Source organism: Ornithorhynchus anatinus, chromosome 2 (assembly GCF_004115215.2).
Source record: "Ornithorhynchus anatinus isolate Pmale09 chromosome 2, mOrnAna1.pri.v4, whole genome shotgun sequence".
In the NCBI taxonomy this organism is placed as follows: domain Eukaryota; kingdom Metazoa; phylum Chordata; class Mammalia; order Monotremata; family Ornithorhynchidae; genus Ornithorhynchus; species Ornithorhynchus anatinus.
The window spans coordinates 137,964,545-137,983,835 of record NC_041729.1 but is presented as its reverse complement, the minus strand read 5'-3'; the positions used below and the strand labels follow the sequence as shown (position 1 = coordinate 137,983,835).

The window sequence follows — 19,291 nt, the reverse complement described above, 5'->3', positions numbered from 1 at the left end:
TGGGGCGCAGCGACAAACGGAGGGGGAAACGGCAAGGAAAAGAGGGTGGGTGGAGAAAAGGCGGAACAAATCGCACGTGAGATCGGGAGACGGGGGGTTGTTAGGCCAACGGGTTCGGCGGCGAGAGAAAATGGGGTGAAAAAGATGGGCAAAATGAGTCAGAGGCTCCCTCCCACCCATTCGCACTTTGGCACGGGGCTAGGGATTTGAGGGGAGGGGCTGGGACTACGCGGAGAGGGGCTAGGGGTATGAGGAGAAGGGCTAGGGTTGTAATAATGATGGTATTTGTTTAGCGCTTATTATGTGCCCAGCACTGTTCTAAGCGCTGGGTATGAGGAGAGGGGCTAGGGGGAGAAGCTGGAGAGGGAAGGGAAGGAGACTGAACTGGGGGAGAGGTACTCGGGGGCGATGCTCAGAGCCGAGGAGATGCTCAGGCCAGGGGCGGGGGAGATATGAGGAGAGGGGCTAGGGATATAATAATGATGGTATTTGCTAAGCGCTTACTATGTGCCCAGCACTGTTCTAAGCGCTGGGTATGAGGAGAGGGGCTGGGGGAGAAGCTGGAGAGGGAAGGGAAGGAGACTGAACTGGGGGAGAGGTACTCGGGGGTGATGCTCAGAGCCGAGGAGATGCTCAGGCCAGGGGCGGGGGAGATATGAGGAGAGGGCCTAGGGATATAATAATGATGGTATTTGCTAAGCGCTTACTATGTGCCCAGCACTGTTCTAAGCGCTGGGTATGAGGAGAGGGGCTGGGGGAGAAGCTGGAGAGGGAAGGGAAGGAACCCGAGCTGGGGAAGAGGTGCCCGGGGGCGATGCTCGGGCCTGGGAGTTGGAGGGCGGGGGTCGGAGGCTGGGGGGCGTCGGAGGAGGATGGGGAGGGCTGGGGGGCGTCGGAGGAGGATGGGGAGGGTTGGGGGGCGTCGGAGGAGGTGGGGAAGCGCTCCCCGGCGCCAGGCTCACCCAGGATGCTGTAGTGCAGCTGCCCGTTGGGTCCAGCGTCGGGGTCAGCAGCCCGCAGCGTGGTGAGGGTGAGGGGGCTCTGGCCCTCGGGGACGTCCAGGGTGAGGAGGTCCGTCCCGAAGACCGGGCTGTGGTCGTTCTCGTCGGTCACGGTCACCCGCACGGCCACGTGGCTCAGCAGAGGGGGGTTGCCTCCGTCTCGGGCATACACTGCGGGGCGGGCACTCAGGGGGGGCTCCACCGCCCCTCGCCTGGGCCCTGCCCTCTCCCCGCCCCCCACACCGCCCCCAGACTCCCAGACCCTTCTTCTTCCCCCTCCTCGACTGATCCGCCCGCAAACACAGTCGATTAGACGGTGAGCCCGTCATCGGGCAGGGACGGTCTCTATCTGTGGCCGAATTGTACATTCCACGCGCTTAGTACAGTGCTCTGCACAGAGTAAGCGCTCAATAAATACCATTGAGTATTGAATGAATGAAACACCCCCACCCACTCACCTGTCAGGCTGAATTCTTCCTGCTCTTCCCGGTCCAGGGGTCCGGTGGTGGTAAGGACCCCGGTGTCCGGGTCCAAGGAAAAGCTGTCACTGGAGACGCCGCCGTAGATCACGTGGCCGTTATCGCCTGGACAGTGAGAGGGCTCAGGAGGGGAGGAAGGACCCTGGCCCCTCACCCCTAGGTCCACCAACCAGCAATTTTCAGGTCCTTCCCTTCTAATAATAATCTACCCCAGCCCTCAGAACAGTGCTCGGCACATAGGAAGCGCTTAACAGATACCAACAATATTAATGATAATCAGCATCATTATGGTATTCGTTATGACCTTCCTATGTGCCGAGCACTGTTCTGAGCGCTGGGGTAGACGCGAGGTCATCAGGTTGGCCCATGCGGGGCTCACAGTCTTCACCCTCGTTTTACATAGATGAGGTGACCGAGGCACAGAGAAGTGAAATGGCTTGCCCCAGGTCACACAGCGGACACGTGGCGGAGCAGGGATTAGAACCCACGTCCTTTACTCCGAGCCGGCTCTCCCTGTCCGCCCCCCGCCAATCCGTCCAGCTTTATCCCTTCCCCACTCTCCCAGGTTGTCTGTCCCTCAATCAGGCCCTCCCAAACAGGGCCGGGCCCACCTGGGGTCGGCAAGGTCTTCCTGACCGATCGGCCGGTCCCTCTTCCAATCCCTCCCTCCTTCCCCACTCCCCCGTCCCTCCATCTCTCCCCAGCTCCCCTGTACCCCACCTCTGACCTCCACCACGTCCCCCAAACCGCCCCGTTTCCTCTCCCCCACCTGCCCAGCTTGCTCGTACCCAGGTCGGGGTCATTGGCCAGCAGGGTGAGCACGGTGGTGCCCGCTGGCCGGTTCTCAGCCACGCTGGCCTGGTACGATGGCTGCTGGAAGGCAGGGGCTTCGTCGTTGACGTCCGACACGCTGACGGTCAGCAGCTGGGTGGCCGAGCGGGCCGGAGAGCCGTGGTCCGAGGCCACCACGGTCAGGGCGTGCTCTGCTTTCTGCTCCCGATCCAGGGGCCTCACGACGGACAGTGCTCCTGAGCAGGAGGACGAGCGGACGGGAACGGGAACAGGGAGAGGAATCAGGCAGGATCTCCTCTTCCCCCGGCCCCCCCAAGACATTCCTCCTCTCTCCATGCCTGACCCCTGCGGCCCACCCTCTCCCCCCACCAATCTTGACCCCGACGGTCCACTGGGGAAGCAGTGTTGCCTAATGGAAAGAACACGGGCCCCAAAGTCAGAGGGCTTGGGTTCTAATCCCCGCTCTGCCACTTAATAGTAATAATAATAAAGATGATGAGTACTATGTGCCAAACTCTGTTCTAAGAGCTGGGGTAGATACCAGGTAATCAGGTTGGACACAGTCCCTGTCCCCCATGGGGCTCACAGTCTCAATCCCCATTTGACAGATGAGGTCACCGAGGCCCAGAGAATAATAATAATTATAGTATTCATTGAGTGCTTACTATGTGCCAAGTACTGTTCTAAGCGCTGAGGTAGATGGAAGGTAATGCAAGGTATTCAGATTGTCCCACTTGGGGCTCACAGTCTTCATCCCCATTTTACAGATGAAGTGATTCAGGCCCAGAGAGGTTAAGTGACTTGCCCAAGGTCACACAGCAGACGAGTGCCCGAGGCAGGATTAGAACCCACGTCCTCTGACTCTCAAGATCGTGCTCTCACCACTAGGCCCTGCTGCTTCGCTTGCCTGCTCTGTGGGCTTGGGCAAGTCGCTCCACTTGGGCCTCGGTTTCCTCATCTGTAAAATCGGGAGGAGATACCTGGCCTTCCCACCTAGACGGGGCGCCCCATGTGGGACCGGGACTTTGCCCGGCCTGATGGCCAGCACCTCGGTACAGTGGCTTAGCACAGAGTGAGAGCCTGACCAACGGATGCCACAGCGAGGATGGTTCGGGCCCCCGCCCGCCCGGGGCTCCTCCTCCTCGTCAGACCCGGCCCAGCTGGCCTGGACCCTTGGTCCGGCCCTCCCCGCCCGCCCCGGCCCCCTCACCCGTGTCGGGGTGCAGGTGGAAGTGTCCGTGACTGTCACCCCCGGCCAAGCGGTAGGAGAGGCGGGCGGCCTCGCCCAGGTCCGGGTCGTGGGCGACCACGTGGAGGGCGACGGGTCCGGGGGGCTGGTCCTCGGGCAGGAGGGCCTGGGCCGGGGAGGCGAAGGCCGGGGCGTTGTCGTTCTGGTCCACCACGAAGACCCGGGCGGACACGCGGGAGGCCAGGCGCAGGCTGGCGTTGAGCGGCCGGTCGTGGGCCTCGACCAGGAGCAGCAGGGCTGGCGTGGCCTCGCGGTCCAGGCCGTGCGGGGCGCTCAGGGCCCCGGTGCGTGGGTCCAGCCGCAGGGCCGGGGTGGCGGGCTCCTGGCGCAGGAGGCGGTAACGGACGTCGCTGTTGGGGCCGGGCCCGTCGGCGTCGGTGGCCTGGAAGGTGTACAGCGTGGCGCCCGGGGCCGGGTTCTCGGTCAGGGCCAGGGTCAGCGGGTCACGGCCGAAGGCGGGCGCGTGCTCGTTCTCGTCCTCCACCCACACCTCCACCCGCATCAGCCGTGGCCCCTGGGGGAGGACGGGTCCGACCCCGGCTCCCGCCTCGTCGGCCCGCACGGTCAGCGCCAGCCGGGCCGGACCCGCCTCGAAGTCCAGCGCCCGCGCCAGGAACAGCTGCCCCGTGGCCGCGTCCAGCGCGAAGGTGCCCTCCGGGTCGCCCCCGCCGGCCAGCGTGTAGGTCAGGGCCCCGGGCGGGACCCCGGGCAGGGCCACCGAGCCCAGCAGCGAGCCCGGCCGCAGCCCCTCGGCCGCCGTCAGGGTCAGCTCCGCGGGCATCGTGTCCGGAGGGGGCGGCTGGGGGCGGGATCGAGGAACCACCTGTCCAGCGGGGAGGGGGAGGAAGAGACACGGGGAGACGGAGAGAGAACAGTAATCATAACGATGATGATGATGACGACGACGGCGGTATTTGTTAAGCCCTCACTACGTGCCAGGCACCGTACAGTAGTAATAATGATTACAGTGTTTGTTAAGCGCTTACTATGTGCCAGGCACTGTACTAAGCGCTGGGGTGGATACAAGCAAATAATAACTATTACTACAGTATATGCTAAGTGCTCATTGTCTGCCACACAGAGTTCTGCCAGGGTGTATATAAGCGAATAATAATAACAATGATAGTATTTGTTAAGCGCTTACTATCTTCCAGGCACTGCTCTAAGCACTGGGGTAGATACAAGGTCATCAGGTTGTCCCACGTGGGGCTCACAGTCCCAACCCCCATTTTACAGATGAGGCAACCGAGGCACAGAGAAGCTCGGGATGGACGCAGCCCCTTGTCCCTCGTGGGGCTCACAGCTGAGGGGACGGTTGAGGGGACGGAGGCACAGAGAAGTGAAGTGACTTGGCCAGGGTCACACAGCAGGCAAGTGGCGAAGGAGGGATTAGAACCTATGACCTTCTGCCTCCCAGGTCCGTGCTCTAGCCACTATGCCACACTGCTGGTGAGATCAGGGAGGAGCAGGGGAGGAGGGGCCTGCCGCGGGGCGGGGGCGGCAGTGGAGACCGGCGCAGAGAGGGGATGGGGCCCAAGATATTAGAAGATCGGGGCAGGGAGGGGGCTTCATGGATCCGGAGGCTGCTGAAAAGTGGAGCCCAAGATGTGGGGTTGCTTGGATTGGAATGGGAGGGCAGTTCTGGGGAGCTGACAGTCAGGGTGAGGTGGGGATCAGTCAATCGATGGTATTTTTGAATAATTACGGTATTTATTATAAGCTCTTACTGTGTGCCAAGCACTGTTCTTAGCGCTGGAGTGGATACAAAAGTGGATAGAGAAGCAGCATGGCTCAGTGGAAAGAGCACAGGCTTGGGAGTCAGAGTTCATGGGTTCAAATCCCAGATCTGCCGCTTGTCAGCTGTGTGACTGTGGGCAAGTCACTTAACTTCTCTGTGCCTCAGTTACCTCATCTGTAAAATGGGGATTAAGACTGTGAGCCTCACGTGGGACAACCTGATTATCCTGTATCTACCCCAGCGCTTAGAACAGCGCTCTGCACATAGTAAGTGCTTAACAAATACCAACATTATTATTACCAAACAATCGGAGTGGACACAATCCCTGTCCCACGTAGGGCTCACCGTCTTAATCTCCATTTTAATAATGATAATAATAATGATGGTGTTTGTTAAGCGCTTACTATGTGCCAAGCACTGTTCTAAGCACTGGGGTAGATACAAGGTAATCACACTGTCCCACTTGGGGCTCACAGTCTCAATCCCCATTTGACAGATGAGGTCACTGAGACACAGAGAAGTGAAGTGACTTGCCCAAAGTCACCCAGCTGACAAATGAGGGAACTGAAACACAGAGAGGTGAATAATAATGAATAATTATGGCGTTTGTTAAGCGCTTACTATGGGCCAAGCACTATTCTAAGCACCGGGGTAGGTACATTTGGGGATTTGGTACAAATCCCCATTTGACAGAAGAGGGAACTGAGGCACGGAGAAGTGAAGTGACTTGCCCAAGGCCACACAGCAGACTAGCGACAGAGGCGGGTTTAGAACCCATGACCTTCTGACTTCCAGGCCCGTGCTCTATCCACTAGGTCATGACTGTGCAGAACGCTCTACTAAGTTCTTGGGAGAGGACAAGGCAATAATAATAGTTATTATTGTGATATTTGTTAAGCGCTTGCTATGTGCCAGGCACTGTACTAAGCGCTGGGGTGGATACAAGCAAATGAGGTTGGACACAGTACCCGTCCCACACAAGGCTCGTGGTCTTCATCCCCATTTTACAGTTGAGGTAACTGAGGCACAGGGAAGTGAAGTGACTTGCCCAGCGCCACACAGCAGATGATTGGAGGAGATGTTACGGATCAAGGATACTTGTCGAGGGAGAGGGGTTGGGAGAGACGCTCCAAATGGAGGTTGGGAGGCAGAGGGGCACCAGGCCAGGGGGGAGAAAAGGGAGGGGTGGGAGTGGGAGTGGAGAGGCCCGGGAGTCGAGGTTTTGGGGGGTCGGGGGGAGTCAGAAGATTGTGGACAGGACAGAGTCCGAGGGGCAGACTGGGAGCCCGAGAGGCTGAGCTGGGAGCTGAGTCAGCCCGCGACGTTTCCAATCTATAAACAAACTGAGCTGAGTGTCCTCCCCACTGCCAAGTAGGGAAACCGGGGAAAGGGACGGGGGGGGGGGGGAATGGGAGAGACGTGGAGCGGGAGCGGGAAGGGGAGGAGAGGTGAAGGGAGATTATAATAGAGGGGGTGAGGAGGGAGATAATAATAATAACGATGATGGTGGTATTTGTTAAGCGCTTACTATGTGCCAGGCACTGCACTAAGCGCTGGGGTGGATACAAGCAAATCGGGTTGGACACAGTCCCTCTCCCAAGTGGGGCTCACAGCCTCAATCCCCATGTTACAGATGAGGCAACTGAGGCACAGAGAAGGAAAGTGATTTGCCCAAGATCACACAGCAGACAAGTAGTGGAGCCGGGATTAGAACCCATGACCTTCTGACTCTCAGGTCCTTGCTCTACCCACTATGCCGTCATGCTTCTCTGATGTGTGATCATCATAATAATAATGAGGGCATTTGTTAAGCGCTTATTATGTGCAAAGCACTCTTTTAAGCGCTGGAGAGGATACAAGGTGATCAGGTGGTCCCACGTGGGGCTCAGAGTCTTCACCCCCATTTTACAGATGAGGTAACTGAGGCCCAGAGAAGTTAGGTGACTTGCCCCAAGTCCCACAGCTTGATAAGTGGTGGATTAGGGTTTAGAACCCACGGCCTCTGACTCCCAAGCACATGCATTTCCACTAAGCCACGCTGCTTCTCATAAATTCGCTTGACTGAGAGGAGGAGGAAGAGAAGGAGGAGGAAGAGAAGGAGGAGGAGGAGGAGGAGGAGAAAGAGGAGGAGGAGGAGGGTGTCCTGTAGGGTAGAGGTGATAAATCAGAAAAGGGACGTGTTGGGGTTGGGGGCGGAACCTGGACCTATTTTGTCCGGGAGAGGAGAGGGGCTTTGCAGCCTTGGGAATTGGGAGACTGAATGTGTGGCTGGAGATGCTAACTGCTGGCGAGCAGGGGAAGTCAGTCAGTTGCATTTATTGAGCGCTTCATTCATTCATTCATTCATTCATTCATTCATTCATTCATTCATTCATTCATATCTATTGAGCGCTTACTGTGTGCAGAGCACTATACTGAGCGCTTGGAAAGTACAATTTGGCAACAGATAGAGACAATCCCTACCCAACGACGAGCTCACAGTCTAGGAGGGGGAGACTATGCGCAGAGCTCTTGGGAACGTTCAATCTAACAATATCACAGACACATTCCCGGCCCCAAACAAGCTTCCGGTCTAGAGGGGGAGATTAATAAATGTAAATAAATTACAGATATGTATGTAAGTGCTGTGGGGCTGGAGGGGGTGGGTGGGGGGCTGAATAAAGGGAGCAAGTCAGGGCGACACAGAAGGGATTATTGCACCATTAGACTATAAATCCGTCAATGGGCAGGGATTGTCTCTATCTATTGCCGAATTGTACATTCCAAGCGCTTAGTCCAGTGCTCTGCACATAGTAAGTGCTCAATAAATACTACTGAATGAACGGACGATCAAGTAGAGGCCCAGGTTTTAAGATCTAAGCCAATTCACCCTCAACCCAGTGGATCCTGTAAAATTGGAGACCCTTGAGGGAGGGGAGGAGGAGGGGGTGTTTGGGGCGGGGGCAGGGATGGGGTGAGGGGTGGGGGCGGGCCGTACCTGTAGGTGAAGGTGCAGGACGGTGCTGAGGGGAGGGCTACCTTGGTCCCGGGCGGTCACCGTGAGGACGTGGTGCTCGCGGTCGGCGCGGCTCAGCAGCCCCGCGGTGCGCAGCTCGCCGGAGTGTGGGTGCAGGGAGAAGAGCGCCGAGCTCGGACCTGGGGGCGGTCAGGATCAGGGGTGGACACCGAGACCATCCCCCGCCACACTTTTAGCTAGGCCCGGGGACCTGCTGTACCAGGCAGTCCCTGCTCCTGGACTGGGCAATCACTGCGCGTGTCTGAGTGAGTGTGTGTATAAATAATAATAATGGTATTTGTTAAGCGCTTACTATGTGCCGAGCACTGTTCTAAGCGCTGGGGTAGATACAAGGTCATCAGGTTGTCCCACGTGGGGCTCACAGTCTTCATCTCCATTTTAGGAGTGAGCTAACTGAGGGCCGGAGAAGTAAAGTGACTTGCCCAAAGTCACACAGCTGACAAGTGTTGGAGCGGGGATTAGAACCCACGACCTCTGACTCTCAAGCCCGTGCTCTTTCCACTACGCCACTCTGCTTCTGTGGCTGCCTGTAGACATCAGGCAATCTTTGGGCACGGGATTGGTCAGTCCCTATGTGCCCTCCCCTTCATCCGGTCATTTCCCGGGCCCCCTACCAGTCAGTCCATACAGGATGGTCCCGTTTTCTCCCTCGTCGGGATCTCTCGCCTGTAGGGACGTCACCAGGGTCCCTGCGGGGACGCCCTCCGCCACCTGCACGGGGCACACGGCTCAGGCTGCAGAGGGGGCTGGGCCGCCCTGACTCTATGGACACGCGACTCGGGGCCCAGCCCCCCACCCCAATCCCTCACCCCCTGGCACAGAGACACCAAATACATCGACACAGACCACCACCCCCACCCCCCGACCCTGGAAGAGGATCCCCACAATCAGAATTAATCACTAACAGTCTCGGGATGGGGGGGTCTCCTTCTCCCCACCCTGGGGAGATCCCCTCCTCGCCTCCACCAGGATGAGACCCTCGCCTGCCCCATCAGTTGAGGATGCCCAATTACCCCAACTCCCATGCATAATAATAATAATAACGGTATTTCTTAGGCGCTTATTATGTGCCGAGTACTGTTCTAAGCGCTGGGGTAGATACAAGGTAATCAGGTTGTCCTAGGTGGGGCTCGCAGTCTTCAACCCATTTTACAGATGTGGTGAGACCCAGAGAAGTTATGTGTCTTGCCCAAGGTCACACAGCAGACAGGTGACTTAGATTAGATTAGATTAGAACCCATGACCTCTGACTCCCAAGCCCGGGCTCTTTCCACGGAGCCACGGGAACGGCCTCCTCCCCAGTCCGGCTGCAGAGAGTGCCCACCCTCCCGACTCACTGAGAGCCCCCTCACCACCCTCCCCCCGTAGTCGCCCCCCACCCCCCACCTCAGCCAGCCCCCACCTGAAGGGGAAAGCCGGGGGCGTGCAGGAAGCTGGGGGCGTTGTCATTGTCGTCCAGCACGGTGATGTGGACGGTCCCGGTGGTGCTGCGGGGCGGCGCGCCCCCGTCCTGCACCCGGACCACCAGCTGGTGGCTGCTGTGCCCCTCCCGGTCCAGACTCCGCCGGGTGGTCACTTCCCCTGGGCCGTGGAGAGCGGGAGAGGCCAGTCACACCTGTGCGCCTGCAGGCCGGCCCGCCCTGACTCTATTGGCCACCCAGGTTGAGGCCCGGCCTCCAGGCCCATCCCCATAATAATAATGATGATGGGATTTGTAAAGCCTTACCATGTGCCGAGCACTGTTCTAAGCGCTGGGATAGATACAGGCTCATCAGGTGGTCCCACCTGGGGCTCACAGTCTTCATCGTTTAGACTGTGAGCCCGTCATTGGGCAGGGATGGTCTCTATCTGTTGCCGAATTGTCCATTCCAAACGCTTAGTACAGTGTTCTGCACATAGTAGGTGCTCAACAAATACGATTGAATGAATAATCCTCCTTTTACAGATGAGGTAACTGAGGCACACAGAAGTGAAGTGACTGGCCCAAAGTCACACAACTGCCAAGTGGCGGAGCCGGGACTAGAACCCACGACCTCTGACTCCCAAGCCCTGGCTCTTTCCACTGAGCCACGCTGACCCTCTGATACAGAGACCCTCCTCCACGTGCTGGATATCAAATAGATGGACTCAGACCTCCCACCCCCCCGACCCTGGAAGAGGATCTCTCCCAGCCCTCAGACCCCAGGCAAAATTAACCATGAGCAGTCTCGGGGGGCTGGGGGTGGTGGGGAGGGTCTCTTTCTCCCCACCTTGTGGAGCCAAGTCAGGGGACAGAGCCGGTGGGGGCTGCGGGTGAGAGCTGAGGCAGTGCTAAGCGCTTAGTTCAGTGCTCAAGCGCTTAGTACAGTGCTCTGCACATAGTAAGCGCTCAATAAATACGATTGAATGAATGAGAGCCGGGGGTGGGGGGCTGCGGGTGGGAGCCGAAGCAGTGCTAAGTGCTTAGTACAGTGCTCAAGCGCTTAGCACAGTGTTCTGCACATAGTAAGCACTCAATAAATACGATTGAATGAATGGGAGCTGGAGGTGGGGGGCTGCGGGTGGGAGCCGAGGCAGTGCTAAGCGCTTAGTACAGTGCTCAAGCACTTAGTACAGTGCTCTGCACATAGTAAGCACTCAATAAATACGATTGAATGACTGGGAGCTGGGGGTGGGGGAGCTGCAGGTGGGAGTTGCGGGTGGTGGCCTGCGGGTGGGAGCCGAGGCAGTGCTAAGTGCTTAGTACAGTGCTCAAGAGCTTAGTACAGTGCTCTGCACATAGTAAGCGCTCAATATATGACTGAATTAATGGGAACCGGGGGTGGGGGGCTGCAGGTGGGAGTCTCGGGTGGGAGCCGAGAGTGGGGTCTGTGGATGGAGGCTGCGGGTGGGAGCCGTGGGTGGTGGCTGCGGGTGGGAGCCGAGGCAGTGCTAAGAGCTTAGTACAGTGCTCAAGTGCTTAGTACAGTGCTCTGCACATAGTAAGTGCTCAATAAATACGATTGAATGAATGGGAGCCGGGGGTGCGAGTCAGGGTTGGGGGGTTGTGGGTGGGAGGCTGCGGGTGGGGACTGCGGGTGGGAATGGCGAGTGGGGGGCTTTGGGTGGGAGGCTCGTCCTTCCTCACCTGTCTGGGGGTGGATGAGGAAGTTGTCGTCGGGCTGCAGCAGGCGGTAGGCGAGGCGGCCGTTGGGCCCCGCGTCCCGGTCGACGGCAGTCACCTTGCCCACAATCGTGCCCGGGGGCCGGTTTTCGGGCACGGTCAGGAAGGCGGGCTCCTGGCCGAGCCGCGGGGAGTGGTCGTTCTGGTCGGTGACGCCGACCCACACAGTGGCCGTGCCGGTGAGGCGGGTCTGGGCGCCGCCGGCCCCCGGGCCCGGGGCCACGGCCAGCACGGTCAGGGTGTAAAGGTCACGGGCCTCGCGGTCCAGCGCCCCGCGAACCCAGAGCCAGCCGCTGTCCGGGTCCAGGCCGAAGCCGGCCGCCGCCCCGTCGGCCTGCAGGTGGTAGGCCAGGCCGGGGCCGGAGCCCTCGGGACCCCGGGCACGCACCTGCAGGAAGCGGGTGCCCGGGCCCGTGCCCTCCGGGAGCTCCACCCGGTAGGTGGGGGTGTCAAACTGCGGGGCCTGGGCATCCCCGGCGTCCCGCACCCCGACCCTGAGCAGGAAGCGGGAGCTGAGCGGCGGGGTGCCCCCATCCCGGGCCTCCAGGACCAGCTCGAAGCCCGGGCTCCCGGCGGCGTCCAGCGGCTCCAGCAAGCGCACCAGGCCCGTGGCCGGCTCGACGGCGAAATGCCCGGAGCCGCCGGCCAGCAGGGCGAAGGTGACCCGGCCGTGGGCGCCGGCGTCGGGGTCGGTGGCCCGCAGGGTGTAGACGGGGGTCCCGGGGGCCGTGCCGGCCGGCAGCAGCACGGCGTCCGTGGGCGAAGGGAAGGCCGGCGCGTTGTCGTTGACGTCGCTCAGGGCCACGCGCACCCGAGCCCGGGCGAAGACGGGGGGCGACCCGCTGCCCGCCCGCACCTCCAGCTCCAGCACGGGTCCCGCCTCTCGGTCCAGGGCCCGTCCGGTCCGCAGGAGCCCCGTGGTGCCGTCCAGGGAGAAGCAGCCGTCCGGGTCCCCCGACGAAATGGACAGGGAGATGGGGTCAGACCGGCCTGGTGGACAGTGAGGACGGGGGGGCGGTCGGGTGAGCGGGTAGGAGGAGGATGGGGTGTAGGGGGAGAGGTGGAGGAAGGAGGAGGAGGAGGAAGGGTGAGGTGAGAAGAGTGGGTGAGCTGGGAGGAGGAGTGAGGACGGGGAGAGGATGGAGAGGTCCTGGGCAGGAGAACCAGGGCAGGGAGAGGGGCTGGGCTTCTCAGAGGAGCAAGGCCCGCGGGGTCGCACCTGGGGGGTTGTGTGCCCGGATGAGGCCGACGCTGGTGCCCAGGGGCACGTCCTCGGGCACGGTGAAGAAGTACTGCGCCTGCTCGAAGATGGGCGGGGACGCAGTCCCGGGGACCACGCTGATGTTGACCCGGGCGTTGGGCTCGGCCCGGAGGCCCCCTCCGTCCTGCGCTGCGATCTCCAGTTGTAGCAGGGAGCCCGCCTGGCTGCTTAGGGGCCAGGAGACCGAGAGGAGGCCTGGGGTGGGGACAGGGGGGACAGTGGGACGCCTGGGAGGAGAGAGGAGGGGGGCGGTGGGGAGGGCGGTGGGGCAGAGGAAGGCCTGGCCGGGGGAGGGGAGGATGGGGAGCCCCATCGAAGAGGAAGAGGGGGGCGGGGGGGTGGAATGATACTAGTAATAACGGTAGAAATTGTAGTGGTAGCCGTAATAATCATAATGGTGATAGGAGTAGCAGTAATAATAGTAGTAATAGTAGTAGTAATTGTAGTAGAAATAGTAGTCATAGGAGTAGCAGTGGTAGTAATAGTCAAAGTAATAATAGTAATAGTAGTAATAATAATAGTGTAGCGTAGCAGTGGTAGTAATAGTCGTCGCAGTAATAGTAATAGCAGTAATCATAATCATCATAGGAGCAGCAGTGGTAGCAATAGTCGTAGTAATCATAATAGCCATAGGAGTAGCAGTGGTAGTAATAGTCATAATAATAATAGTAATAGTAGTAATAATAATAGTGTGGCGTAGCAGTGGTAGTAATAGTCGTCGTAGTAATAGTAATAGCAGTAATCATAATCGTCAAAGGAGCAGTAGTGGTAGCAATAGTTGTAGCAATCATAATAGCCATAGGAGTAGCAGTGGTAGTAATAGTTGTAGTAATCATAATAGTAATAGTAATAGTAAATGCAGTAATAATAATAGTAACAGTAGAAGCCATGATAGTAATAGTAGTAGTAATAATAGTAATAGAAGCAATAATAATAAAAATTTGAAAAAATGTTGGTATTTGTTAAGTGCTTACTCTGTGCAGAGCACTGTGCTAAGTGCTGGGGTAGATACAAGGTAATCAGATTGTCCCACGTGAGGCTCACAGTTAATCCCCATTTTACAGATGAGGTAACTGAGGTACAGAGAAGTGAAGTGACTTGTCCACAGTCACACAGCTGACAAGTGGCAGAGTCGGGATTTGAACTCATGACCTCTGATGCCCAAGCCCGGGCTCTTGCCACTGAGCCACGCTGCTTCTAGTCATAGTAGTAGTAGTAATAGGAGCTGCAGTGGTAATGGCAGTAGTAATAATAATAGTAAAAGGAGTAGCAGTGGTAGTAATAGTAGCAATAATAGTAATAGTAATAATAATAATTATAGTAGTAGCAGTAGTAGTAATGGTAGTAGTGATAATAGAAATAGGAGTAGCAGTTGTAGTAATAATAGTAATAATAATAATAGTCATAGTAGTAGCAGTAGTAGTAATGGTAGTAGTGATAATAATAGAAATAGGAGTAGCAGTGGCAGTAATAGTAGCAACAATAGTAATAGTAGTAATAGTAATAATAATAATAGCGATGGGAGTAGCAGTGGTAGTAATAGCAGTAATAATAATAGTAACAGTAGAAGCAGTGGTAGCAATAGCAGTAGTAATAGTAATAGCCGTAGTAACAGTAGTAGTAATAATAGTAATAGTAGTAGTGATAATAGTAATACGAGTAGCAGTAGTGGTAATAGCAGTAGTAATGATAACAGTAATAGGAGTAGCAGTGGTAGTAATAGCAGTAGTAATAATAATAGTAATAGTTGTAATAATAGTAATAGTCATAGGAGTAGCAGTGGTAGTAATAGTAGCAATAATAGTAATAGTAGTGATAATAATAGTCATAGTAGTAGCAGTAGTAGTAATAGTAGTAGTAGTAATCATAGTAAAAGTCATAGTAGAAGTAGTAATAGTGATAGTAGGAGTAGTATTAGTGATAGTAGTAATAATATTAGTTTTAGTGCTAATAGTAATAGTGATAGGAGGAGGAGGAGTGGGTATAGCATTAAGGGCTTACTGGGTGAGAACACCATACTCAGTGAGGGGAAGGAATATAGATGGGTAGGGATCGGATCCGGTCCCTGGCCCTCAAGGGCCTCACGACTGAAGAATAAGGTGGGGGAGAGGAGTCTGGGGATGGAGACCCGAGAGAAGACGACGGCCGATGGTGGGAACACGAGAGGGATGGGGCCGGGGGGCCCGGGGAGAGGAGTCTGGGGCTGTCGTGGCTCTGCCGAGGACGGGCAGGAGCCGGGGGAAGGGGCGGGCCGCCGCCGCCACCGCCGCCCTCACCGGTGTCCCGGTCCAGAGAGAAGAGCGGAGGGGAGTTGCCGGCGATGATGCGGTAGGTGACCCGGCCGTGGGGGCCCTCGTCGGGATCGTGGGCGCTGACCCGCAGCACGGGCGTGCCCGGCCGGCTCTGGGCGCTCAGGCTGGCTGCATACTCTCGTGGGTAGAAGGCGGGACGGTTGTCGTTCTCGTCGGTCACGAAGACCTTCACGTACACCATGGAGTTCAGCCCGCCCTGCGGAGGCCACGGGGCGGCACGTCCTCAGACCAGAGGACCTGGAGCCCTTGGAGGGGACGCCGTGGGTCCCGTCCTGGCCTTGGCCGATAAGAAATACGGTATCTGTTCGGCGCCCGCCACGTGCCGGGCACATACGAAGCACCCTGGCTCCTTCGGGCCCCGGCCCGGCTCGGACCGACTCCTCTCTGGGCTTTAGAGGGGGGATGGGAGGACCTGGCGGCCCCCTCCCCAGCCTCCTCGGCTTCCCATCTCCCCCCAGCCCGGGGCAAGTCCCTGCCCATCTTATCCCTCCCTCCCCGTCCCCTCAGGGGCCTTACCCCATCGACGGCGTTGACGGTGAAGTCGAAGCTGGGCGCCCCGCCATCGCGGTCGAGGCTCTGGGCGGTGCAGATCTCCCCACTCTGGGGGTCGATGTGGAACTGGAGGGGGACGGTGGAGCCGATGCCGGCGCCCAGGGAGTACGAAAGAGAGCCGAAAGGGCCGCTGTCCGCGTCCGTGGCTGTGACCTTGGGGGTGGGGAAGGGGAGGAGGCAGGGAAGGGAGGGGGTGGGGGTCAGCCGGCAGTGACCCTGCTTAAGGTTGGAGGGAGGGGACCGGTGACCGCCAGCGCCATCGGCCGCCACCCCCAGGGTCCCCACCCAACACAGGAGAAACAGAGCTGGGAGGCCCGTTGGGGCAGGGGACGGGGGTGGGTATTGCGGGAAAGAAGTTCCAAATCTCGGGGTGGACAGAGGGATCCCTGACACCTTCTAAAGTATACCCTTTCTCATTCTCTCCCTCCATCCCTCCTTGTTCTGCCTGGCTCCCTGCCAGGCTTCCCTCCCCCATAGTCCCACTGCCCGCTCCCCTCCTCCGCCACCCCCCCAGCAGGCAGGGAATGTAAACACGGTCGCCCTGTCTGTGGGCACCGCCCGCCCGAGCGTCTGCTCTCCAGGGAGGAGCCCCGGCGCCTCACAGGCTCCTAGGCTGGGCGCGGCCACCCGGAGTCATCCCGGCCATCCCTCTGTCTCTGCGCGGGCCTACCCCTCTCCTCCTACTCTCCCCGGTCAGAAGACTCCTGGCCTCCCCCACCACTCTGCTCCAAACTCCTTCCCCCCTGCCCAGTCCTTCATGGTCACCCTAATCCTTCATGGTCACCCCCGTCCTTTATGGTCAAGAAATTATTATCTGGGGTTTAGGCACAGTTTGATCCCTCTGGTCTGTCCCATCCTCCCATAAAAGAGGGGAGAATTGGAGCTAGGCCTTCCCTGCCCTGAGGAGTGACCTTTAGACAATGACCCTTCAGCATGACTCTGGGGGGGGTCTCAGCTGGGCTGTGGAATTTGCTAATCAGTCAATGGTATTTATTGAGCCCCGTGTGCAGAACGCTATATTAAGTGTTTCAGAGAGTCATAATAATTATGATATTTGTTAAACGCTTAACTATATGGCAAGCGCTGTTTTAAGCACTGGGCACTGTTCTAAGCGCTGGGTAGTATTCTAAGCGCTGGACGCTGTTCTAAGCATACACTGTGGTGTTTGTTAAGCGTTTACTGTGAGCCAAGCGCTGTACTAACTGCTGGGTTAATCAGATTGGACACAGTCCCCGTCCCACGGGGGGCTTATGGCAGGTTTAGTAAGTAACTCTCGGCTCCTGGTCTGACTCCCACCCTAAGCCCTGACCTTAGACGTTGCCCTGATCCCAGACCCCCCGTTCTCCTCCCCGACTCCAAACCCTGATTCAATCCATAAATCAGGCCCTCCGGTCCCTCCCCTGTCCAGATCCACCTCGCCTTGAGAACTGCCTTTTGTCTCCATCTCCAGTCAGTCAGTCGTATTTATTGAGCGCTTACTGTGTGCAGAACACTGTGCTTGGGAGAGTACCATGTAACGATATAACAGACAAATGCCCTGCCCACAACAGCCTGCAGCTCCCTACCCGTTCCCCCTTTATGGCACGTTTTCCTTCTCAGGTCCTCCCCGCACAATCCTCTTGACTCTTCCCCCCATCGCCATTCCTGCCCCCTTGGGGCAGTGGAATCCTGGAGTCGGGGCTGGCTGCGGGTGATACTCCACTGAGGCAGCTGCCTCAGGGCTCAGGGTTGAGAGGGAGTGACGGCCTGGTGAGGTGGGGCAGTTGTGGGGATGGTGGCGCTTAGGACAGTGCTTGGCACGTAGTAAGCACTTAGCAAATACCATAATTATTATTATTATTGTTATTCATCGGAGGGCAGCGGGGGAAAGCATACGAAGGCGAGTGGGTTGACAGGAAACCTGGGAGCTTGAGAGCATGGGGCGGAAGGGCTGGGGTCCCCCTGGAGAAATGCTCTAGGTCAAGGGTTCTGAAGAAGTCTGTATGACATCAGTGTGTTTCACTGCATATGGTCCAGGGTAACGGAATGACATCATTCAGCGTGCTGCCTGAAGCTTGATGTCATGTGGAATCAGTCGGGGGCTACATTTCCCTTGTCCCAGGGTGGTGAAATATCGGAAGTCGGCCCCTCCTGGAGCCCCAACATTTGAAGCCAGTGAGTGGGGGAAGTGGGGTGGGGAAGCAACTAGGAGACCAGAAATGGGGGGCAGAGAGGGCCTTTGTAAGCCCCTCATCAGGCTGGGAGGCTGGGTCTCCAGGATCCTCTGGCTGACAGAAGGAAAGGAAGTGGGGAGAATCTGGTCCCAGTTCATCTGAAACCTGAGCGGCTGTACCCTGGGGGAGTGCAGAGATGGAGAAGGGAAACCCCGTGGTCCTGACCCAGCCCTGAGACCATGGAGACCCGGAACTGAGGGGGTGGGGTCTCGTGGCTGTCTGTCCTGAGGAACGCCTAGTCCAGTGCTCCGTGCACAGTAAGCGCACAATAAATAACCATCGATTGATGATTGGCCAGCAGCCCGCCTTCCCATTCCTCCCGCTCTCTTTCTTCCTTCCTGCTTCTGCTGGGAGAGAGAAAGCGCATCACCCAGACAGCTGTGAGCGCTGGATCCAGCCGCCCCCACCCCTGGGAGATCCCCCTCCGAATCTGCCAGACTCTGTGTCCGGTGTCCGTCTGGCCAGGAGAGGAAGAGGGGTGGGAATGGGGAGGGGGAGGCCTGAGCTTCCCGCCTAGCTGGAGATGGGGTGGAGTAGATCGGATCAGGCCTCCGTCTCCCTCTCCCTCTCTGGGACGCCTCCCCCCCGCCCGCCCCACCTGCATGGGTCTGGTCAGACGGGAACTCCCATTCCCACTCCGGCCCAGCCAGCTTCCGTCCAGCTGGGAGGAGCTGGGTGGGTTGGGAGGAGGCTGCCCGCAGTCTCAGCCTCCGTCTCCTGTGCCGATCCCTGGCTCTTCCATCTCTGCTCTCCCATCCTCCTGTCCCCGTTGCCAGATCTGGCCGGCCCTGTCCTCCGGGTCCAGCTCAGGGCCCGGCCCTTTTGTCTACAAACCAGCTCCCCAGCCCGAGGCAAGCCAACCAGAGGTCAAGGCTGGGCCTCGATCCTCTTCCAATGCTAGCCTTCCTACCTCTCCCTCGTTAACCTTCCTAAAGCTGCTATCACAGTTTCCCCTCCAGCCTCACCTCTTCCTCCCCGGCCTCCCCTTGCCCTGCCAGGGTCTCCATTGCCAAAGATAAGTCCCTCCCATGGTCATCTATCAGCTCCCTTCCCCAGCTTTCCTGGTCTTTCATTCATTCATTCAATCATATTTATTGAGCGCTTACTGTGGTCTAAGTGCTCGAGAGAGTATGATGTAACAGTAAATGGACACATTCCCTGCCCACAATGAGCTTATAGTCTAGAGGGCCTGGCTTTGCCCTCTACGAAGTCATTTTGGACATTTGATATTCGCCCCACCTACACCCCCACAACGCTTATGTACATATCTTTAAATTCTATAATGTAAATTTTTTATTTATATTAAGATCTGTCTTACCCTCTAGACTGCAAGTTCGTTATGGGCAGGGAACAATCAGTCAATTAATCAGTCATATTTAGTGAGCGCTTACTGTGTGCAGAGCACTCTAATAAGTGCTTGGGAGAGTACAAAATAACAGAATTGGTAGACACGTTTCCTGCCCACGACGAGCTTGCAGTCTTCATTGATTGATTGATTGATTGATTAACTTCCCTTGCTGGTTAGAGATCTCTGCG

At 57.6% G+C, this 19,291-nt stretch overlaps 1 protein-coding gene across 1 annotated transcript in view; it reads right to left on the bottom strand.

Moving 5' to 3' along the window:
* DCHS1 (dachsous cadherin-related 1) overlaps positions 1–19,291 on the bottom strand; it is a 38,776-nt gene that overhangs the window by 11,750 nt on the left and 7,735 nt on the right. Inside the window, exons 2-12 of the mRNA XM_029058123.2 lie at positions 15,507–15,695; positions 14,955–15,186; positions 12,637–12,873; positions 11,382–12,407; positions 9,678–9,856; positions 8,890–8,986; positions 8,237–8,394; positions 3,483–4,344; positions 2,269–2,508; positions 1,460–1,585; positions 963–1,172 (exon numbers count right to left, since the gene is read on the bottom strand). Coding sequence (XP_028913956.1) covers positions 963–1,172; positions 1,460–1,585; positions 2,269–2,508; positions 3,483–4,344; positions 8,237–8,394; positions 8,890–8,986; positions 9,678–9,856; positions 11,382–12,407; positions 12,637–12,873; positions 14,955–15,186; positions 15,507–15,695 — 3,556 coding nt within the window. The remainder of the gene's footprint in view (positions 1–962; positions 1,173–1,459; positions 1,586–2,268; positions 2,509–3,482; positions 4,345–8,236; positions 8,395–8,889; positions 8,987–9,677; positions 9,857–11,381; positions 12,408–12,636; positions 12,874–14,954; positions 15,187–15,506; positions 15,696–19,291) is intronic.